Raw genomic sequence first — 16620 nt, forward strand, 5'->3', positions numbered from 1 at the left:
TTATTTCTATCAGTAATGATAACGTTGCACTCCTGAAGTTAACTGCTGAGATTGTCCTAAACATTTTCTTGGTAAGTCTTTACAATCATGCACACACCCCACCATGGACCGCCATGCGTTGGATGTCAGGCAGTTATCTTGGATATGTACTTCTGTTGATCCAGACTGGTGGAAAAACCAGAGGAAAACATGACTCCAAATAAATGCTAGTATATTACTCAGTGTCTGTTGGGTGCCTGGCCAACTGTTTGCCAACAGTTATATGTGTAAGTGTTTGATATGTGATAAAAATGATGGCCAAGGTTTCAAAAATAACACCCAAGTTTGTTATAAACCAGAGTTATCCTTAAAAATATCAAAATACAACATTTGGTCCATGTAGGCTTTTTGCTGAATGACACAAACTATTTATTGTAGACATGCTTTGTTATGATTTTGTGAACTTTTCAAGCCACAGCTCTCGGACAATGATCCCACCTAGCTAGAGTTAAGTCACAGTTGGTGCTTGACAGCCTCACATTCCAGTGGGACCATGGCAGACATTACGGGATGTAAATGGCTACTCTGTTAGACTCTGCCTGTGTTCAGGCGGGCCTGTCTCGTGTTGTAACTCTGTACATTTCTGTTCTAGTTTTTTCTCCTATCCCAAACTAACTTTGCCTGTTTGCCTGCTGCGCTCTTAAGTGTCGCCTGTTTTTGCGACTGTGAGGAACTGAAGTGAACTCCATCTCTCTTTCTTTCTCTCTCTCTCTCTCTCTCTCTCTCTCTCTCTCTCTCTCTCTCTCTCACTGTTTACATGCTCTGACTTATTGTGACATAATGTAAGGACTGAACGGCCCACTCTGTGTCAGATAGGGATGAATGCCTTGGCACACTGCAACCATATGAAAGTGCTTTTTTGGAATGTTGTCTTTGTTTGCACTGAAGCTTTAGAATCGACCCAGCACATATGGTCATGGACACGCACCTTTTTTGGTTGTCGATATTTACTTTCTCCTTTTCTTCAGCGTTGCACTTTGTGTTGTTCACAACCGGGTTAGAATCACTGCCGCATCACATGTATACGTGAAGTCACAGTGGTAGATGCTTCGATTTATATAACCACAGATGTTCTTAAGACTGTACTACTGTATAATGAATCCACTGTCTACATTTTTGTGATGTAGATTGGGAATAATGTATCTTAAATCAGATGTCCGTGGAAGCGGATGATCCTGTTGTCTTGTGAAGCTCATTCCAGCTCTCTGATTGGCTAGTGATAAGCTGTAGGTTAAATAAAGGCCTGCGTTTTTTTTAGGAACTCCCGTCACGCCAGGAGTTGGTAAAACAGCTGATAACCAGCAGTCGGTCCTCCTGACTGTTGATTTAGAGTATTCCGCCGCCAGACAAGAGGGTGCAAGAGGAAAATTACTGTAAATGATATCCTTTATTTACCTTATCTGCAGATTTTCTTTTTTAAATAATTTCATTAATTTCAATTTTATTTATGGTATCAAATCATAACAAGAGTTATCTCAAGATAGCGATTGATAGTGTAGGTCTAGACCACACTATAACCCTGAAAACCTGTTTTAATTGCATGTTGATGCAAACTCAAACGTTTGTCTGGATAAATGCCTGGATACATTTGGGATAACCTACATTTTCACAGCACTAATTCTATTCGTACAACAGGGTCAGGTCCTACTCACCCCCTGCTGTCCTCAATTTCTCATGTCAACGAAATACTTCTTTCTTTTATTATTTTATTCTGATCACATTGTTTAAAAAAGTTACATGCCCCACTAACGGTGGACGGAAGCTAATGATTACTTTTGGATTCTGGGTCAATTTAGCAACTTTTGTTTTGTTCACAGCTGCAACAGAGAAGAGTAACAGAAACCTATATGATTGTGACATTATCCAGCAGAGCCCAGGGTTTATGTGTTAAGGAACCTTGAAGATAGTATTTAAAAATGTTTTTATTATAACATGGAAGCTCTTAGTTTGAAAGATTTGCAGGAAATGTTAAGTTTGATAATAACTTGTCGGCGCTCAATAAAAAAAAGGCAAATCAGACATAATTGGGATTAATAATCAGTGAATGAAAACAGCATTTCTGTTAAAAAAAACAAATCAAAGAGCACAGTGGTGAGTATGACATGACATCACAGCACAGATAATCCCACCCCAACTCAATGTTTAGCTGCCTTTTTTAGTGCCAGCCTTTATTTGTTCAACCACTATGTGAATACCGGTTTTTATGGTACCCAAAATTATTCTCATAAATTCCACAAAACACCTATTTCTCTCCAGAAGTGTGTGTATGTTTCCTTAGTTTATATTGGGTGTTTGTCCCTAAATGTACCCAATGGACTACATTCTTAATCTACATTATTAAGTTTAGTTTTTTTTGTTATCGTATGCGGACCAATAACACAACAAAGACTTTATACAATAGCGAGAAAATAAAGAAAATGTATCGGATACTTACTATTAGCTTGCAAATGCTTAGATGTTCAAGATATTGCATGATACATTTTTTTTCTAAAGATTGTTATTTTCGATGTTGGATAATGGGTAGCTTTAAGCACAGGGTGCCATCTGCAAAACATTACAACACCACCCATCACAGAAATGAATGTCCATCAGAAGTTTATTCCTCCATTCAGTCTCCAGAAAACAGCAGGGAAGAAGACTGCAGTTATGCAGTCATCGTAAAACCATCCATAGTAACATCCATTTCCAATGTGTTTAACTTTGTTTACAGATTTAAGACTGAACAGGTTTTAAACGAATACTTCTTGCAGTTAGCCCCACACTATGAATGGCTGACTTTTGATACACTAAAACAAGATCACTCTCCAAGCACTGTACCTCTGTTTGCCTTTGCAGTTCACACACATCCCTCCTCACTATTCATTTTACAACCACATACTGGGCAAAGGAAACTGGCTGCGCAGTTCTGCGTTTTATTTTTCCAGTAGCATCATTTATGCAAAATGTGTTTTATAGATGTTGTAAATGAATATATGAATAAATATATTGCGTAAATAAATGACAAGCAAATATTGAGCCACCATTCACATGTGTGCTTTTGTTTGTGTGTCTTTATCTGTGAATTATACAATATGGCCAAAATAATGTGTATTTTTGTTGTGTGGTTTTTTGTAATGCTGTAGGCTCCCTGTAGTTCCAATGGTTATGGTACACATTGTTATTTTAGACCACAGTGTGCTTTTAACTTTGTGTCAGCAGTTCAGTGCTTGAAGCCAGCTCCATAAAAAACTCTCCCAGTTTCGTGTGGAAAAGCTTGTCTGGTCTGCACATAGCCCTGACCTCAACCTCCAGCTAACACCTTTGGGATGAACTGGAACCAGATCTTATCACCTAGAATCAGTGTTGACAGACAACATCTGTTAAATTGGTAAGCTACCGTTCTGAGTTTTTTTTATCTGTAGCAAAAGGTGTTCCACAGGGTTCAGTTTTAGGTCCCGTCCTTTTCACTATCTATCAACAGTATTATTTCATCTTTGGCAAACCTCTAGATAGGAAGGGGAAAAAACGGGTTGTTTGCATTTCTTTAAATCAATCAAAATCGTCCTGGGCTTGTGAAGGAACTTGTTTTGGTGGAAAATTTGTACCCCGCAAAAGAAAACACCACATACAATGTTAAATGGCAACACAGAGAGCAGAAGGTGAGGGACATCAGGCGTGCGAGCCCGCGCCGGATGTCAGACAATTATGCCGGAAATGTAGTTCCGTTGATCCAGACTAGTATGCGGAGGACAGTGCTGTATCATGTTGCTGATTCTGTGCACCTAGCACTTGAACACTTACAGCATTCCTTTAACATTCTGCAAGACACCTACGATTTGGACTAAATGTTGATAAAAACAAAGTCCATGCTTTTTTCCAGAGCCAGTGCTATAGACTACGAACAAGCTTAATATCAAGACAGTCACCAAATACAATTATCTGGGCATCTGGATTGATGAAAACCTCTCATTCAAATTTCACACAGATAATCTCGTTGCTGCTGGGACCAGCTGGGCTGCTTTGGCGTGCGTAATGCGCCTGCTACTTTCCAGCGCTTGGTAAACTTAGCGAAATGCAAATTTGGTCAGGCTAATGTACAGTATTTGGGGAAAATTGTGGGTCGGGGTCAAGTCAAGCCGCTCCATTCAAAAGTTGAAGCAATCCTGTCCTTCCCTCCTCCTGGTTCGCGTCGCTCGCTGCGTCGGTTTTTGTGGATGGCGTGGTATTACAGAGGTTTTTGTAAAAACTTTCCCGCAGTTGCCGCCCCACTTACCAATCTGTGGAGTCCAAAAGTACGTTTCCATTGGTCTGAGAGTTGTCAGCGGGCGTTTGATTGCATAAAGGCTTTGCTGACTCATGCCCCAGTCCTGGCTGCTCCGGCATTTGACCGTCCGTTTAAAATGTCTGTTTATGCGAGTGATGCAGGGGCGGGTGCGGTCCTTCTTCAAGATGGAGATGATGGCGTGGAGCACCCAGTTTCGTATTTCTCCAAGAAATTTAACCGGGGATCAACTTGTGTACTCCATTATTGAAAAGGAGGCGCTTGCGCTTGTATTGGCTCTGAAAAACTTTGAGGTTTATGTGGGTTCTGCTAGTGCTCCACTCATCATTTACACTGACCACAATCCTCTTGTATTTATTAATCAGATGCGTAATGCAAATCAGAGGCTCATGCATTGGGCGCTTTTCTTACAGTCTTTTAATATTCTGATCCGGCACATTAAAGGTCAAGATAATGTTTTGGCTGACGCTTTGTCGCGCTGCGATTAATTTGCAGTTATCGTGAATGAGGTCATGGCGCTCCCCATTCACTATTTTTAGGGTGGGGATGTTATATGTGCCTCTTTTGTGTGTCTTGATTCTTTCCCTCTCTCTGTTTCCTATTCTGCCCTCCTCCCTCTCTACCTGTTGCACACCTGAGAGTAATCAGTGCTCAGGTAGAGTGGGTGAGGTGATAAGAAGGCAGAGAGTGGAGAGCACAGGGAGAGAGCACACTGGCAGCACACTAGTGAGGAGTTGTCTCCTCATCTTCCTTTTTCTCCACAAGCAGGTCTGTTCTTTTCCCAACCTCCATGCACATTTAGGTGCTGGAGTTTTGTTGTTTTAGTTTATTGTTTTAGTTTGGGCTGGAGATTACCGGTAGTTCAGTTATTCGTTCTTTTTGTTTGTTCCAGGATTAGTTTACCTTTTTTAGTTAGTTTAGGGGGCGACGCGGGGAGCGACGACCCACTGCGAGGTTGGTCCAGCGTCTTCCCATATTTTGTTCTTTTTGGCCGGGGTTTCTTTTTGGTTTGTTACTTTTGGGTGTATCTTACGGCCTCCATTAAAAGGAACAAACAAAGGCTCAAAAGGGAATGGAGGATGCAACATATATAAAAAGAAGGATGCCAAACACCATGTTAACAATAATCCAACAAGCTTTATTAAATAACAAATACTCGAGGAAAAAGGTTGGCTATTTCTACAGAAATTATAACATCTTTTCCACGTTGTTAAGGCAGTTTTCACGTCGGTCTTGGACTACAGTGATGTTTATAGGCATGCATCCTCTTCAACTCTGAACCTCTGAACTCAGTCTATCACTCTGCCTTCAGAGTGCACATCATTGTATTCCTTCCTGAGGCTATTTTGCAGAGGCACCGGAAATGTAAAGGTACTTGGATAAAAATATATTCAAAGTTTGGTACATAATTGAAAAAGCTTTTTGACCTTAAACATTACATTTCGCAGGGGACCGTTTAAAGCCTCTGAACACCCACAGAAGTGATTTCAGTTCTTCTGGCTTATTATACCTCTGTTCAGAGGGAAGGTGGGCTGGATCTTAGATGCAAATTTATTACATTCAAATCAAAGTCTTTTGTGATTTGAAGCTACTTTCCATTTTAGTTTGTTGTCAGATATTTTGCCAAAGCAATGGCGCAAAACGTTAGAGACCTTTTATATTTACTTTTTTTTTGACCCCATAACGGATGTGATTTAATATGTAGCAAAGTACAATACTTCAAACAAAACATACTTAAGTAAAAGTAAAAGTACATATTTTGAAAACTACTCAATTACAGAAACCTGAGTAATTGTATTTTGTAACTTTCCACCTCAACAAAGAAAGGCAGCGGCCCTCGGTCGAAGACTATATCCAGACCTCGGCACTCCTCTGTTTGGACTCTCTGACGGCTCTCTGACTCTTCAGAGGCTGCCTCTCTCCTGTCTGGGAGTCCTGACTCTTGGGTTTCCCCGGGCCGGTGTCCCCGGGCGCAGCGCAGCTCCAGTTGGCCTGGTGGCCCACCACCAGGTCCAGGGTGGGCAGGGAGGTGGTGCTGGTCACCCCTCTAAAGCCTAGGGAGGATGTGGGAGAGGGGCTGTCCGCAGGGAAGGTTTCATACCCCCCCCTCATACCGGGACACCCTCCCCAGGACGCCCCCCGCTCCCTCATCCGCACCACCTGCCGGATCTTCTTCCAGCCCAGGTGGTTGAGCTCCAGCAGATTGAGCAGGATGCAGAAAACACCCACGCAGAACATGAAGAGCAGGAAGATGGTTTTCTCCGTGGGCCGGGAGACGTAGCAGTCCACCGGCTGGCTGCAGGGCGCCGATGTGCACAGGAAGTGCACGGGCACCCGGAAGCCAAACAGCTTCCACTGGGCCAGGACGAAGCCCAGCTCCAGGACGGCCCGCAGGCACACGTGGAAGACATAGCATTTGGACAGAACCCCGCCGGAGGCCCCGGGACCCAGTGCACCCCGCTCCCTGAAGTGGCCGGCTCGGGCGTGGCTCACGGGCGCCATGTTGTTTGGGTCTCCACTCTGGAGACTCTGGGCAGTGATGCCCTGCAGCACGTCTGCCAGGCTGTGACCTAGATGTATAGGGGGTGTAAATCACACGTTTTATCACGATACGATATATCGATTCTTTGGCAGACGATACGATACGATATCACGAAGTCTGTCACGATACGATTTTCGATTCGGTTGTAGAAAATGTCAAAAAAAAAAAAAAAAAAAAAAAAACTTGCGATAAAAACCTTTTAAAAGTGAAGGTTTCGATTCAATTCAGGGGCCTGCGAACGACGATGTTACATTTATGACAACTCAAAAAAGCAGCTAAAATATGATTTGACAATTTTATAACCGAGCTCTTCCAGACATGTAAATTAAAAACAAACTATTCTAAAAGAATAATCATAAAATGGAGATCTAAAATAAAGGAACATCTTACATACGGTATGTAACGATATTTTCACTTTGCATCGATAATATTGGATCGTTTTGAATTTTAATCATTCTGATTCCAATTCGAAATCTTCCTTTTGATTCCAGTTCTTATCGGTTCTGGATTCCGGTTCTTTGAGAGATGGAGTTGAAACGGGTCACATGCTTAATTCACAGATAAGAGGAAAATGTTATTTTTGATTCAATGGTGATTTACAGTTTTACCGGGCTTTTTCAACGTAAAATAAAGCCACACTAGAGCGAAGGTTACTGTGCTCCAAGGCTGCAACACAACAAACGCCTGGAAGTACGGTGTTCGCTGCAGAAACCAAAACTTGCCCGTGTAAAATTTGGAACCCATGATCGGATACTGTGATATGATACGGACCACACTTTTCAAACAATTACAATTCCAAGTTGGAGCCGGTTCTTGATGCCAAGTCCTAACCATGGATCATTGGATGGATCCAGATGGCTGTATCGTTACACCCCTACCTAGATGCTTATGGGAGCGGATGGAGCAGCTGTCGGAGTCACAGTTCCGATCGTACACCTCCCGTCCGTCGCCTTGCTCTCCAGCGGGGCCTCCCTGGCCCAGGCCAGCCCCAGGGCCCTGGCCCTGCCTCTGGGTGGAGCTGTGCGGCAGCTTGGACAGGTTGTGCCAGGTGTAGATGATGAAGCACAGCGACGGCGTGGACACGCTGATGATGTGAAAGACCCAGAAGCGCGGCTGCGAGATAGGCGCAAAGGCGTCGTAGCACACGGTGGAGCAGCCCGGCTGCAGCGTGTTGCAGACAAACATCTCCTGCTCGTCGGCGTACACGTCCTCGGTCGCCACGGCGACGATGAGCAGCCGGAAGATGACCATGACGGTGAGCCACAGGCGGCCGATCATGGTGGAGTGCTGGTGCACGGCGTCCAGGAGGCGTTTGAGCAGGGTCCACTCCGTCATGGTGGCCTGTGGCTGCAGGCGGCCCTGGGGGTAGTGGGGGGGGCCTCTCTCCTCCTCCTCAACTCCTACCCTGTTGCACTTCCTGACATCTTAAACCACCGGATCCTGCCTAATCTACAGGGCCAGCCCGGGGCATAGGCAGTATAGGCAAATGCTAGTGGCGCCAGTAGTCCAAAAGAGTAAAAAAGTCAATAGATGAAAAGCATTCCAAAAACATCGAACAAACCCAACAAAAACGTTGAAATCTTGCCTAGGGCACCAAATTGAATAGGCCCGGCTCTACTAGCCTACACTTCTTCTTCTTCTTGAGTTTTTTTTCCCCCCCTCCTCATTTCTAGAAACTTTTGCCTCTCATTTCTTAGTCTTAAGGTTCTTCTGAAATCAGAGCAGCTTCCCTCCCTGGCTTCAGCCTGTTCTCTGCCTGGCTGCCCTGAGAGCACTGGAGCCATGGCGAGAAAGTGAGCCACCCCATCTTTCACAGATAAGGATGTCCACTTGACATGAGTCACTTGGCATGCTCCCGTCTCTCTCCAGCCTGGAGGATCCATTTTAAACCTGAGAGACATCAGCCTTCCTCTGCTGGAGGAGCTGCTGATAGTGCCGGCTGATAGAGCATTCTTCACAGATTAGTCCTCTGAAAGCAAACGGGCTCTTCCTTTAATGGAGAGGCATATTTTAAATGATGACCCGTATGGAAGGGCATAATCACTTTTAAATTCTGGATGACACACAGTGAATGCTTTTATATACTAAAAGACATCAAGAAGTTTGTGTCAGGATACATGAGCAAATGAAGGGAAGACACTGTAGGTGAATAGAGTCAAACTTTGAACAAATGTAACAGGGTTTATATATTATGTCATTCTACTTGCCATTATTGTTTTTTAATATCGTTTTGTATAGATGTATTGGCTTAAAGGACAATTCTAGCGCAAAATGAACCTAGGGGTTAATAACATATGTGTACCGAGTCGAACGCTCTCTGGTATCTGTTTTTATGCTAATCAAATGTGTTTGTAGCTTGAAACTAGCTACCGCAAACTGGGGGTTAGCTGCTAACGCTAGCTTTCGGGGCACAGGGTAAATCACTATTTCTACACCACTAACAAGGCTCAAAATAGCACCACACTTAAACGGTAGCATAATGAGGGTCCCTACATGCAAACCGAAGCATTGAGAAGTTTGTAAGTGTACAGACAGTTTATTACAAAGAGATTATAATGACCGTAGCGTTAATGTTTACATGCGGCCGCCATCTTGGATAACAGTCATGACCAGTCAAACAACGAACGCCGCGCAACCAGTAGCCTAACCAGTAACATAGCTCAAACACAGCGTTCGTGGAAGCTAGCGTTAGCAGCTAAACACCGGTTTGCGGTAGCTAGTTTCAAGCTACAGACACATATTCAGTTAGCATGAAAACAGATCCCAGAGAACGTTCGACTCTGTATACATATGTTATTAACCCCTAGGTTCATTTTGCACCAGAATTGTCCTTTAAGGGCGCCCTCTCTCTAGAGATAGTAGTTAAATGCTACTGACTGCCATTGCCAGTGATGACAGACGTGCCCAAGGTCAGTTGCAATGTGCAGCATGGTGTACAATTATTGTATATTTATGTCTGTATATTCATTGTATGAACATATGTGCACTGTGACTAATGGGAATATTAATAAAAAGAGTTACAAGTGGGTTTTTGTACTTTTTCAAGTGCTAAAATACAGGCACACTGCACTTTCTAGCTAGCCTCTGTGCTAAAATAAAATGCTATTCTTTTGTAGTGTGCTGTGTGTGAGCTACTGTGAGCCAACTTTATGAGTGACCAGTACATACTCTGTTCCTATTCTGATAGTCTGGCTAGTCCACACAGCGTTCCGGCATTGGGAGAAAAACGTGCTCTGGTTCATTGGTTTATCGCCAGACAGAGCAACGGTGCCGCTGCAAAATAGCCTCGGTAAGGAACTTGTGTTGGTGGAACATGTGTAGGTTCAAAAGTTGTTGCCCGATGCATGTCTTTTCGTCCAATGTCCGTTACCTGCCACTTTCTTTGTGTTGCCATTTTAAACTGCAGTGGATTTATGAGGACTATGGTTAACTGCTCCTCAGATCTCTGCAGGGTAAATCCAGACAGCTAGCTAGACTATCTGTCCAATCTGAGTTTTCTGTTGCACAACTAAAACAACCAAAACAAGTTCCTTCCCGAGGCTTTTTTTAAAGAACACAAACAGGAAGATGACAAAAAGAGATTTATGTAGATTCAAACTTTGGACCTTTTGGCTTTAACACGGTCTCATTCTCTAACAGATTTGTTGTTGAGCTGTACATGATTCCTAAAAAAAAAACATCCCGTAAAAAGTGTGATGTTTTGAATATGCAGAAAGTTTTGAACAATCCAGGAGAATAATAATTTCCTTTACATAAATAAAGGCATTTGCATCATAAATTGAGGCATAAAGAAATCACCAGAATGCAGGAAATGATGTGTTAGACGCGCAAACTGTTTTTAATTTGAATGGGGTTCCGTCTGGTGTCCTGTGTCTGGTTTTCTGTTCCAGGGCTTGTTGTGACTGCTCCTCTCCAGCCACTTGCCAATCCTCTTATCTGTGTTTTAAAAAAAGACCATTGAAAGGTCTGCTAGCATGAAATGGCCGTGTCCCCAGATAAAACACTCAGTGACCCCTTTCCTCACTTCAAACAGTCCTGGCCAAGCCCCGTCTCAGTCTTGGTCTCAGAGCTCTGCCCGCTCGCTGTTTACGACGTGAACAGGAACATTTGGTGTGTCATGAGATTCAAATGCCCTTTCACTCACTCTTTATGGCAGACCGAGCACTACATGTGGTACACAAAGTGAGATATTTGGGTTGCATCATCAGAAATGATTCATGTGATGATGATGATGATGATGATGATTTGCAGTGCCAGTGTTGCAAACTGTATGCACAAGCCAATATGCTGGCATGTAAATTTCACATGTGCACAGATGATGTTAAAACTGCCCTTTTTAGAGCCTACTGTACTCTTACTCTCTCTGTATTTCTCAGTATGGCTATCTTCAGAAGATTGTGGCGTCGGCGACTTTCGTGCACAGAAACTCAAGTAAAGATAATTACCTCTTCCAAAGAGTCCATCATGTTTTTTTAATCCTCCGCGTCCTCCTTGGCTACTAGCAACTGTGTGTAAGGAGGAGTTGGAGGGGGGGCAGGGCGTGTTCACGGAAGGCTTGTATCATGTGGACGCGCCGACAGTTTTGTTGTCATTACTTAGAATTCCTCATGGGGGAGACAGAAACTACGTACTATAGCTTTAATGATGCATTCAGATTATTTCTCAAACTGCCAAGTGCAAGTCATATGTTTGTAGTCTACATCCTTCACGTTCCACTTCTGGGATTGCTCCGGTGCTGCAGGAAATTCCGCCGGATGCATGTATTTTCCGTTTCCTTCCGCTTTCTTTGTGCTGGAATTTTAAATCCGGTGGATTTATGAGGACTATGGCTCCTCAGATCTCTGCAGGGTAAATTGAGACAGCTAGCTAGACTATCTGTCCAATCTGAGTTTTCTTTCGCACAACTATATTGCAACGGCTCTGTGCGGAGTTTAGCACCGCCCATGATGATTCCGATTTTTTTTAAAGAAATGCCAATAAACCAGAGCACGTTTTCCTCCCATCCCCGAATGCTGTGTGGAGTAGCCAGACCCTCCTTCAGCGTGCTTTGGAGGAGGGTCTGGCAAAGCGAGACTATATGTTTGTGACTAGTAATGTTCCCACCTTCATGCTATGTTGTGAAATTTCATGTACAAATGAATGTGTCCCTTAACTTTTTCAAAAAATTTAATTATAATGGCTTTCACTAAGCCCACACAGAGTGACACAAGGTGCACTTCTTGCTTTTGGAAACATTGGAACAAATGCCTGTATGTCTTTTTAATCACTTTGATCTTATGAAATTCAATTTATATAACTTTTTTGTCGTGTCTGTGTTGTTGTGTTTTACATATTGTCATACTGATATGGACCTGTGTGTCTGAAATAAAAGTCAAATTGAATTGAATTTACGTATATTCTTAGATATGCTTCAAATAAAGTGCTTTTGGGATTGTCTAACAGCGTGTGAATGTGATGGCAGCATCAGAGGGGTGGCAGCAATATTTGGAAGTTGATGAAGATGGTGTACATCTTCATCACGCACAGAGTGTGAGTAAATGTCCAGACGGCCTCCAACAGAGCTTTTGTCTGCTATCGATCCAGACTGAGCCACACGCTGGATTACCATCTTTTAATGGCTGGTATGGGACCTGATGGAGCGAGGGATCGATAGACTGAAGAGTGGCCCCTCGCTCCAGGCAGGATTAGAGAGGACCCCGGTCCCATCTGACACAATGCAAATGGAGGAGGGGGGTTAAAGGGTCCGCCGATCGCAAATGGACCTTGACTAAAGCCCAGACACAACATTGGGCGGCCCAGAGGCGCTGCCAACAGGCACAGAGTTGGGAAGAGTACACACATATTCTACTTAAGTAAAAGTACTATTGCTTTGATTAACTTTTACTTAAGTACAATTACTTGTATAAAAAAGTTTGGGGTGAGATATACTTTTATATATACTTCCTTAATATATTTTTTATACTTATTTTGCTTTCGATTTTCTTTTGTTGACAGATACACTGTAAAAAGTGCTTAGTTGTATCAACTTAAAATAACCAGTGAACTAGTTGCATGAATTACTTTGAGTTTTAACAAATCGATAACGATAATGATAATAGTTGAGGGTACAAAAATAATTTGTCCCTCCAACTAATTGCCAATTTCCAGACTAGAGCATATAAAAAAACAACTAATATCAGCTGGCAAGTTGCAATAATAATAGTCCAAACAGCCCAATGTTTCAAGTCCCTTGGAAAACATTTCTTTTTTGTTGACACAACATGAAATAAAATTGTATTATTATATACATGTTTTGTATTGTATTGTGTTGCTCTACAGTGGTTCAGTTCTTATTTAAAAAATAGAACCTTTTCTGTTGAAATTGGAAATATCTCCTCTTCGGCAGCGATTACAAGCGGTGTACCTCAAGGTTTGATTTTAGGGTCAATTTTATTCTCTTTGTACATGCTCCCATTCGGTTCCATTCTTCACAAACATAACATATCTTATCACTGTTATGCTGATGACACACAGCTGTAGCTGCCTCTAAAAACAGGTGATACCAACTCTTTAAAGTCCCCTTTTCACTGCCTGAAATACATTAAGTGCTGGATGGCTAACAACTTTCTCCAACTTAATGAAAGTAAGACAGAAGTCATGGTGTTGGTCCCCAAATTCAGTAGACGAACTTTTGAAAAATTTTGGGACTTTAGCCTCAAGTGCGCGCCCTTTTGCCAGAAATGTAGGTTTCATCTTTGACCCAGCATTACTATTTGACAAACAAATTAGTTCTGTTGTCAAATGTAGTTTTTTTAAAAATAAAAACCTTTTTTGACACTGAGCTTTTATATTGACTTTTTTTGACTCCGCAATTGGATGTGATTTAAAATTTAGCAAAGTACAATACTTCAAACAAAACATACTTGCGTCAAAGTAAAAGTAAAGATTGTAAAAAATTCACATTACATCACATCATTACGTCATTTACTCAAAAATTCAAAAAAATCTTGGTGGTCTCAACCGAATCCAGCACTATATGCTTTTCTTCAAAAGTAACTTCCTCCTAGCTCAGGAATTTCCCCAGTGTGGGATTAATAAAGTCTATTTTATCTTATCTTAAAACAAAGCCATTGATGAAGCGTGCTCGTTCAGAAAACAGGTATTAGTTTAATTCAAAATCCATCTAGAACTGGTATACACCTGGCTGCATCATATACATTAGGCTACCTCAATCATCAGGTATCTACCATTTTCATTTTGGCCACAGATACAATGTCAGGAAGCACTTTGTACTATGAATTCTTCAGGACAAGTAATAAGAAGAATGGGAACATTTGCATTTTGTATTTTAAGTAAATAATATGGCCTCATTTGATCCCAGTGTGTTACTCTGCAATTGCTTTTTGATTATTGCAAATAATAAAGCAAAATGATCATCTTAAAATAGAAGATATACTGTCTCTCACATCGCATCAATTATAAACAGTAATTGGTCTTGAAGAGGATTCTTTTTTTTCTGTCTCAGTATTGACTGTCTCTCATTTGGACTCGGTCTTAACTTGGACTCAAAGTTTTTTGGACTCGGTCTTGACTTGGACTTGAACCTCTTTGGACTCTGTCTCGACTAGTCCTGGTTTTGGACTCAACAAAGGTGGACTTGACTACAGCCCTGGCTGACGCTTTTATCCAAAGCGACTTTCAATTATAGTGCAAGAAGTAAGTGCAAGTACATTAGCTTCAAATAAGCCAAACTACAAAGAGCCATATTAGAAGTGCAACTGTAAGTTTTTATTTATTTTTTATCCAAGGTGCAGTTTTTAGCCTTTACTTTAAAAAGTAAAAGTACACAGAAAAACTACTCAATTACAGTAACATGAGTAATTGTTATTTGTTACATTCCAGGCCTGGCCTGCACCAAGCACCAGCGAAAACAGGAAGTTGGCATGCATGCATGTGTGTATATATGTGTGTGTGTGTGTGTGTGTGTGTTTTAACCCTGGAGCTCCCAGCTCTGCTGCTGTCCCGCCAGTGTCAAAGGAATTCTCCACCCTCTCAGCCTGCTCATAAAGGAATTGTCAACGATGTGCGTTCCCTCTGGGCTTTGTCCGCAGCAGCCTGGGAATGAATAAGAGACAGGATTAGAGCTGGAGGGAGAGAAAGAGAAAGTCCTTCTCTTTCTCCCCGATGCTTATAGGAGTTATTTTTCAGCAGGACTTTTATCTGAGCTTATGTGCAGAAAAAGGGTGAAAGACTATAAATATGAATGCAAGGGCTTCATTTAGAACACAGGCTCCACACAGACATGTTTTAACTTTAGCTTTGATTTACTGTTATAGCACCTTTCGCAAGCAAGCTTACATTTTAATATCCAAAGGCAGTGGGTTCCACAGTTTAGCGGAATAAAAAAAATATAAATTTCTTTTACTCTGTTTAGTTAATGTTACTGATCTAAAATACTTAAGTATTGTAGTAGGGTAGGAATACATCACCATTTTCAATTTAAAGTTGTATATGTCTTAAAGGGTAAAGGTTTCAACCTGGACCCTATTTTCCTATGTTTTTGTGTCTAAGTGACTGATGGGAACAACAATCTTTGACATTGGTCCAGTATTAAGCAGCAAAACAGGCTACAATGTAAGTTAATGGGGCAATTGTCCAGCTTGTATTTACCTTCACAAAAGTGCTCATTCTGTCGCTGACAGGCTCAGATTAATATTCTATGTATCTGACAACATTATGGAAAGGATCCCTTCAGAGATAGACCTTTAAAAACCTAGGCGCTAAACCCACCAGACTCCATTTAAAAAAGTAATACTTTAGCGTGTATAGAGCCAGCACATTTTCACATGTAAATCTGCCAACTATGTGTTTATTTCAACCAAAACTAGAGTTGTGATGGTTGGAAAAGTGGAAAGACGACCCAAAACGGCTTTTCATAGTTTTATTTTGTTTCTGTTGACTTTGAATGAAGTGTGTTTTACGATGCTAAAATTGCTGTTTATTTACATGGAGTCTGGTGGGTTTAGCGACGCAATTTCGGGGAAAAAGGATCTTACTCTTTAACAGAAAGGTCGACCTCCTTAGAGATCCTTTCCATAATGTTGTCAGACACTTAGAATATTATCTATTAATTGTATTAATATATTATTAATCTGAGCCTGTCAGTGGCAAAACGAGCACTTTTGGCTGGGGATAGCCATGAGTGCTTTTGGGATTTTGGGAGACAGAGAGGTTGAGACAAAAACAAAAGGAGAGTTTCAGAGGTACTGCTCTGTTGGAGGTGTGTTAAATGTGTCTCTGTTTGCGCCAGGCTGTTTTCATCATAAGGACAAGACTAGTGTGGATCAACTGAAGTAGGGGGAATTAAGGGTGATTGGGACATAAGGTCAAATGGGACACTACAACTATATAGGGTTTATTTTCTCCCCTGATAAGTGAAAATAACTTTTGCTGAGCCCTAGCTGTGAAACCACATAATCAAAATTGCATGTTACATCACCTCGGTGGGCGGGGCAAGCATCAAACAGGAAGTTGATCCTGAAATGCAGGGGGTAAGAGAAATCAAAGTGTGAATTAAATTGTGAGATGTGCTGTCCCAATCACCCAAATGTTATATAAAAAAAAAGTTTTTGGCTCAGTTTACACAAAAGTGTATGGCACGTCTCTTTGGAATATGATATGGCCTTTTTTCCTCCGCAGATGAATAGGTAACGTTAACACCTTCAGTATGACAATAATGTGTCATGTGTTGGGCAAATTCTTTGAATTTATGGCAAGAGAATGTACAAAAGACGAAAAT

At 41.8% G+C, this 16620-nt stretch overlaps 1 protein-coding gene across 1 annotated transcript; it reads right to left on the minus strand.

Annotated features, from left to right (window-relative positions):
- Nucleotides 1-6148: 6148 nt before the first annotated feature.
- Nucleotides 6149-8177, minus strand: gjd6 (gap junction protein delta 6). Its single transcript, XM_028576784.1, has 2 exons — nucleotides 7721-8177; nucleotides 6149-6870 (listed from the first exon to the last, which is right to left on the minus strand). The coding sequence occupies exons 1-2, from the start codon at nucleotides 8175-8177 to the stop codon at nucleotides 6149-6151; spliced, it is 1179 nt and encodes a 392-aa protein (XP_028432585.1).
- Between the last annotated feature and the right edge of the window lie 8443 nt (nucleotides 8178-16620).

The sequence above is a fragment of the Perca flavescens genome, chromosome 1 (assembly GCF_004354835.1).
Source record: "Perca flavescens isolate YP-PL-M2 chromosome 1, PFLA_1.0, whole genome shotgun sequence".
Lineage (NCBI taxonomy): Eukaryota > Metazoa > Chordata > Actinopteri > Perciformes > Percidae > Perca > Perca flavescens.

What these genes read in the sequence shown, in the direction of transcription:
- gjd6 (XM_028576784.1), bottom strand. Translation starts at nt 8,177, where the DNA reads ATGACGGAGTGGACCCTGCTCAAACGCCTCCTGGACGCCGTGCACCAG. An exon ending in CCGCTCCCATAAGCATCTAG is followed by an intron (nt 6,871 to 7,720) that starts GTAGGGGTGTAA and finishes CTATACATCTAG; the next exon opens with GTCACAGCCTGGCAGACGTG.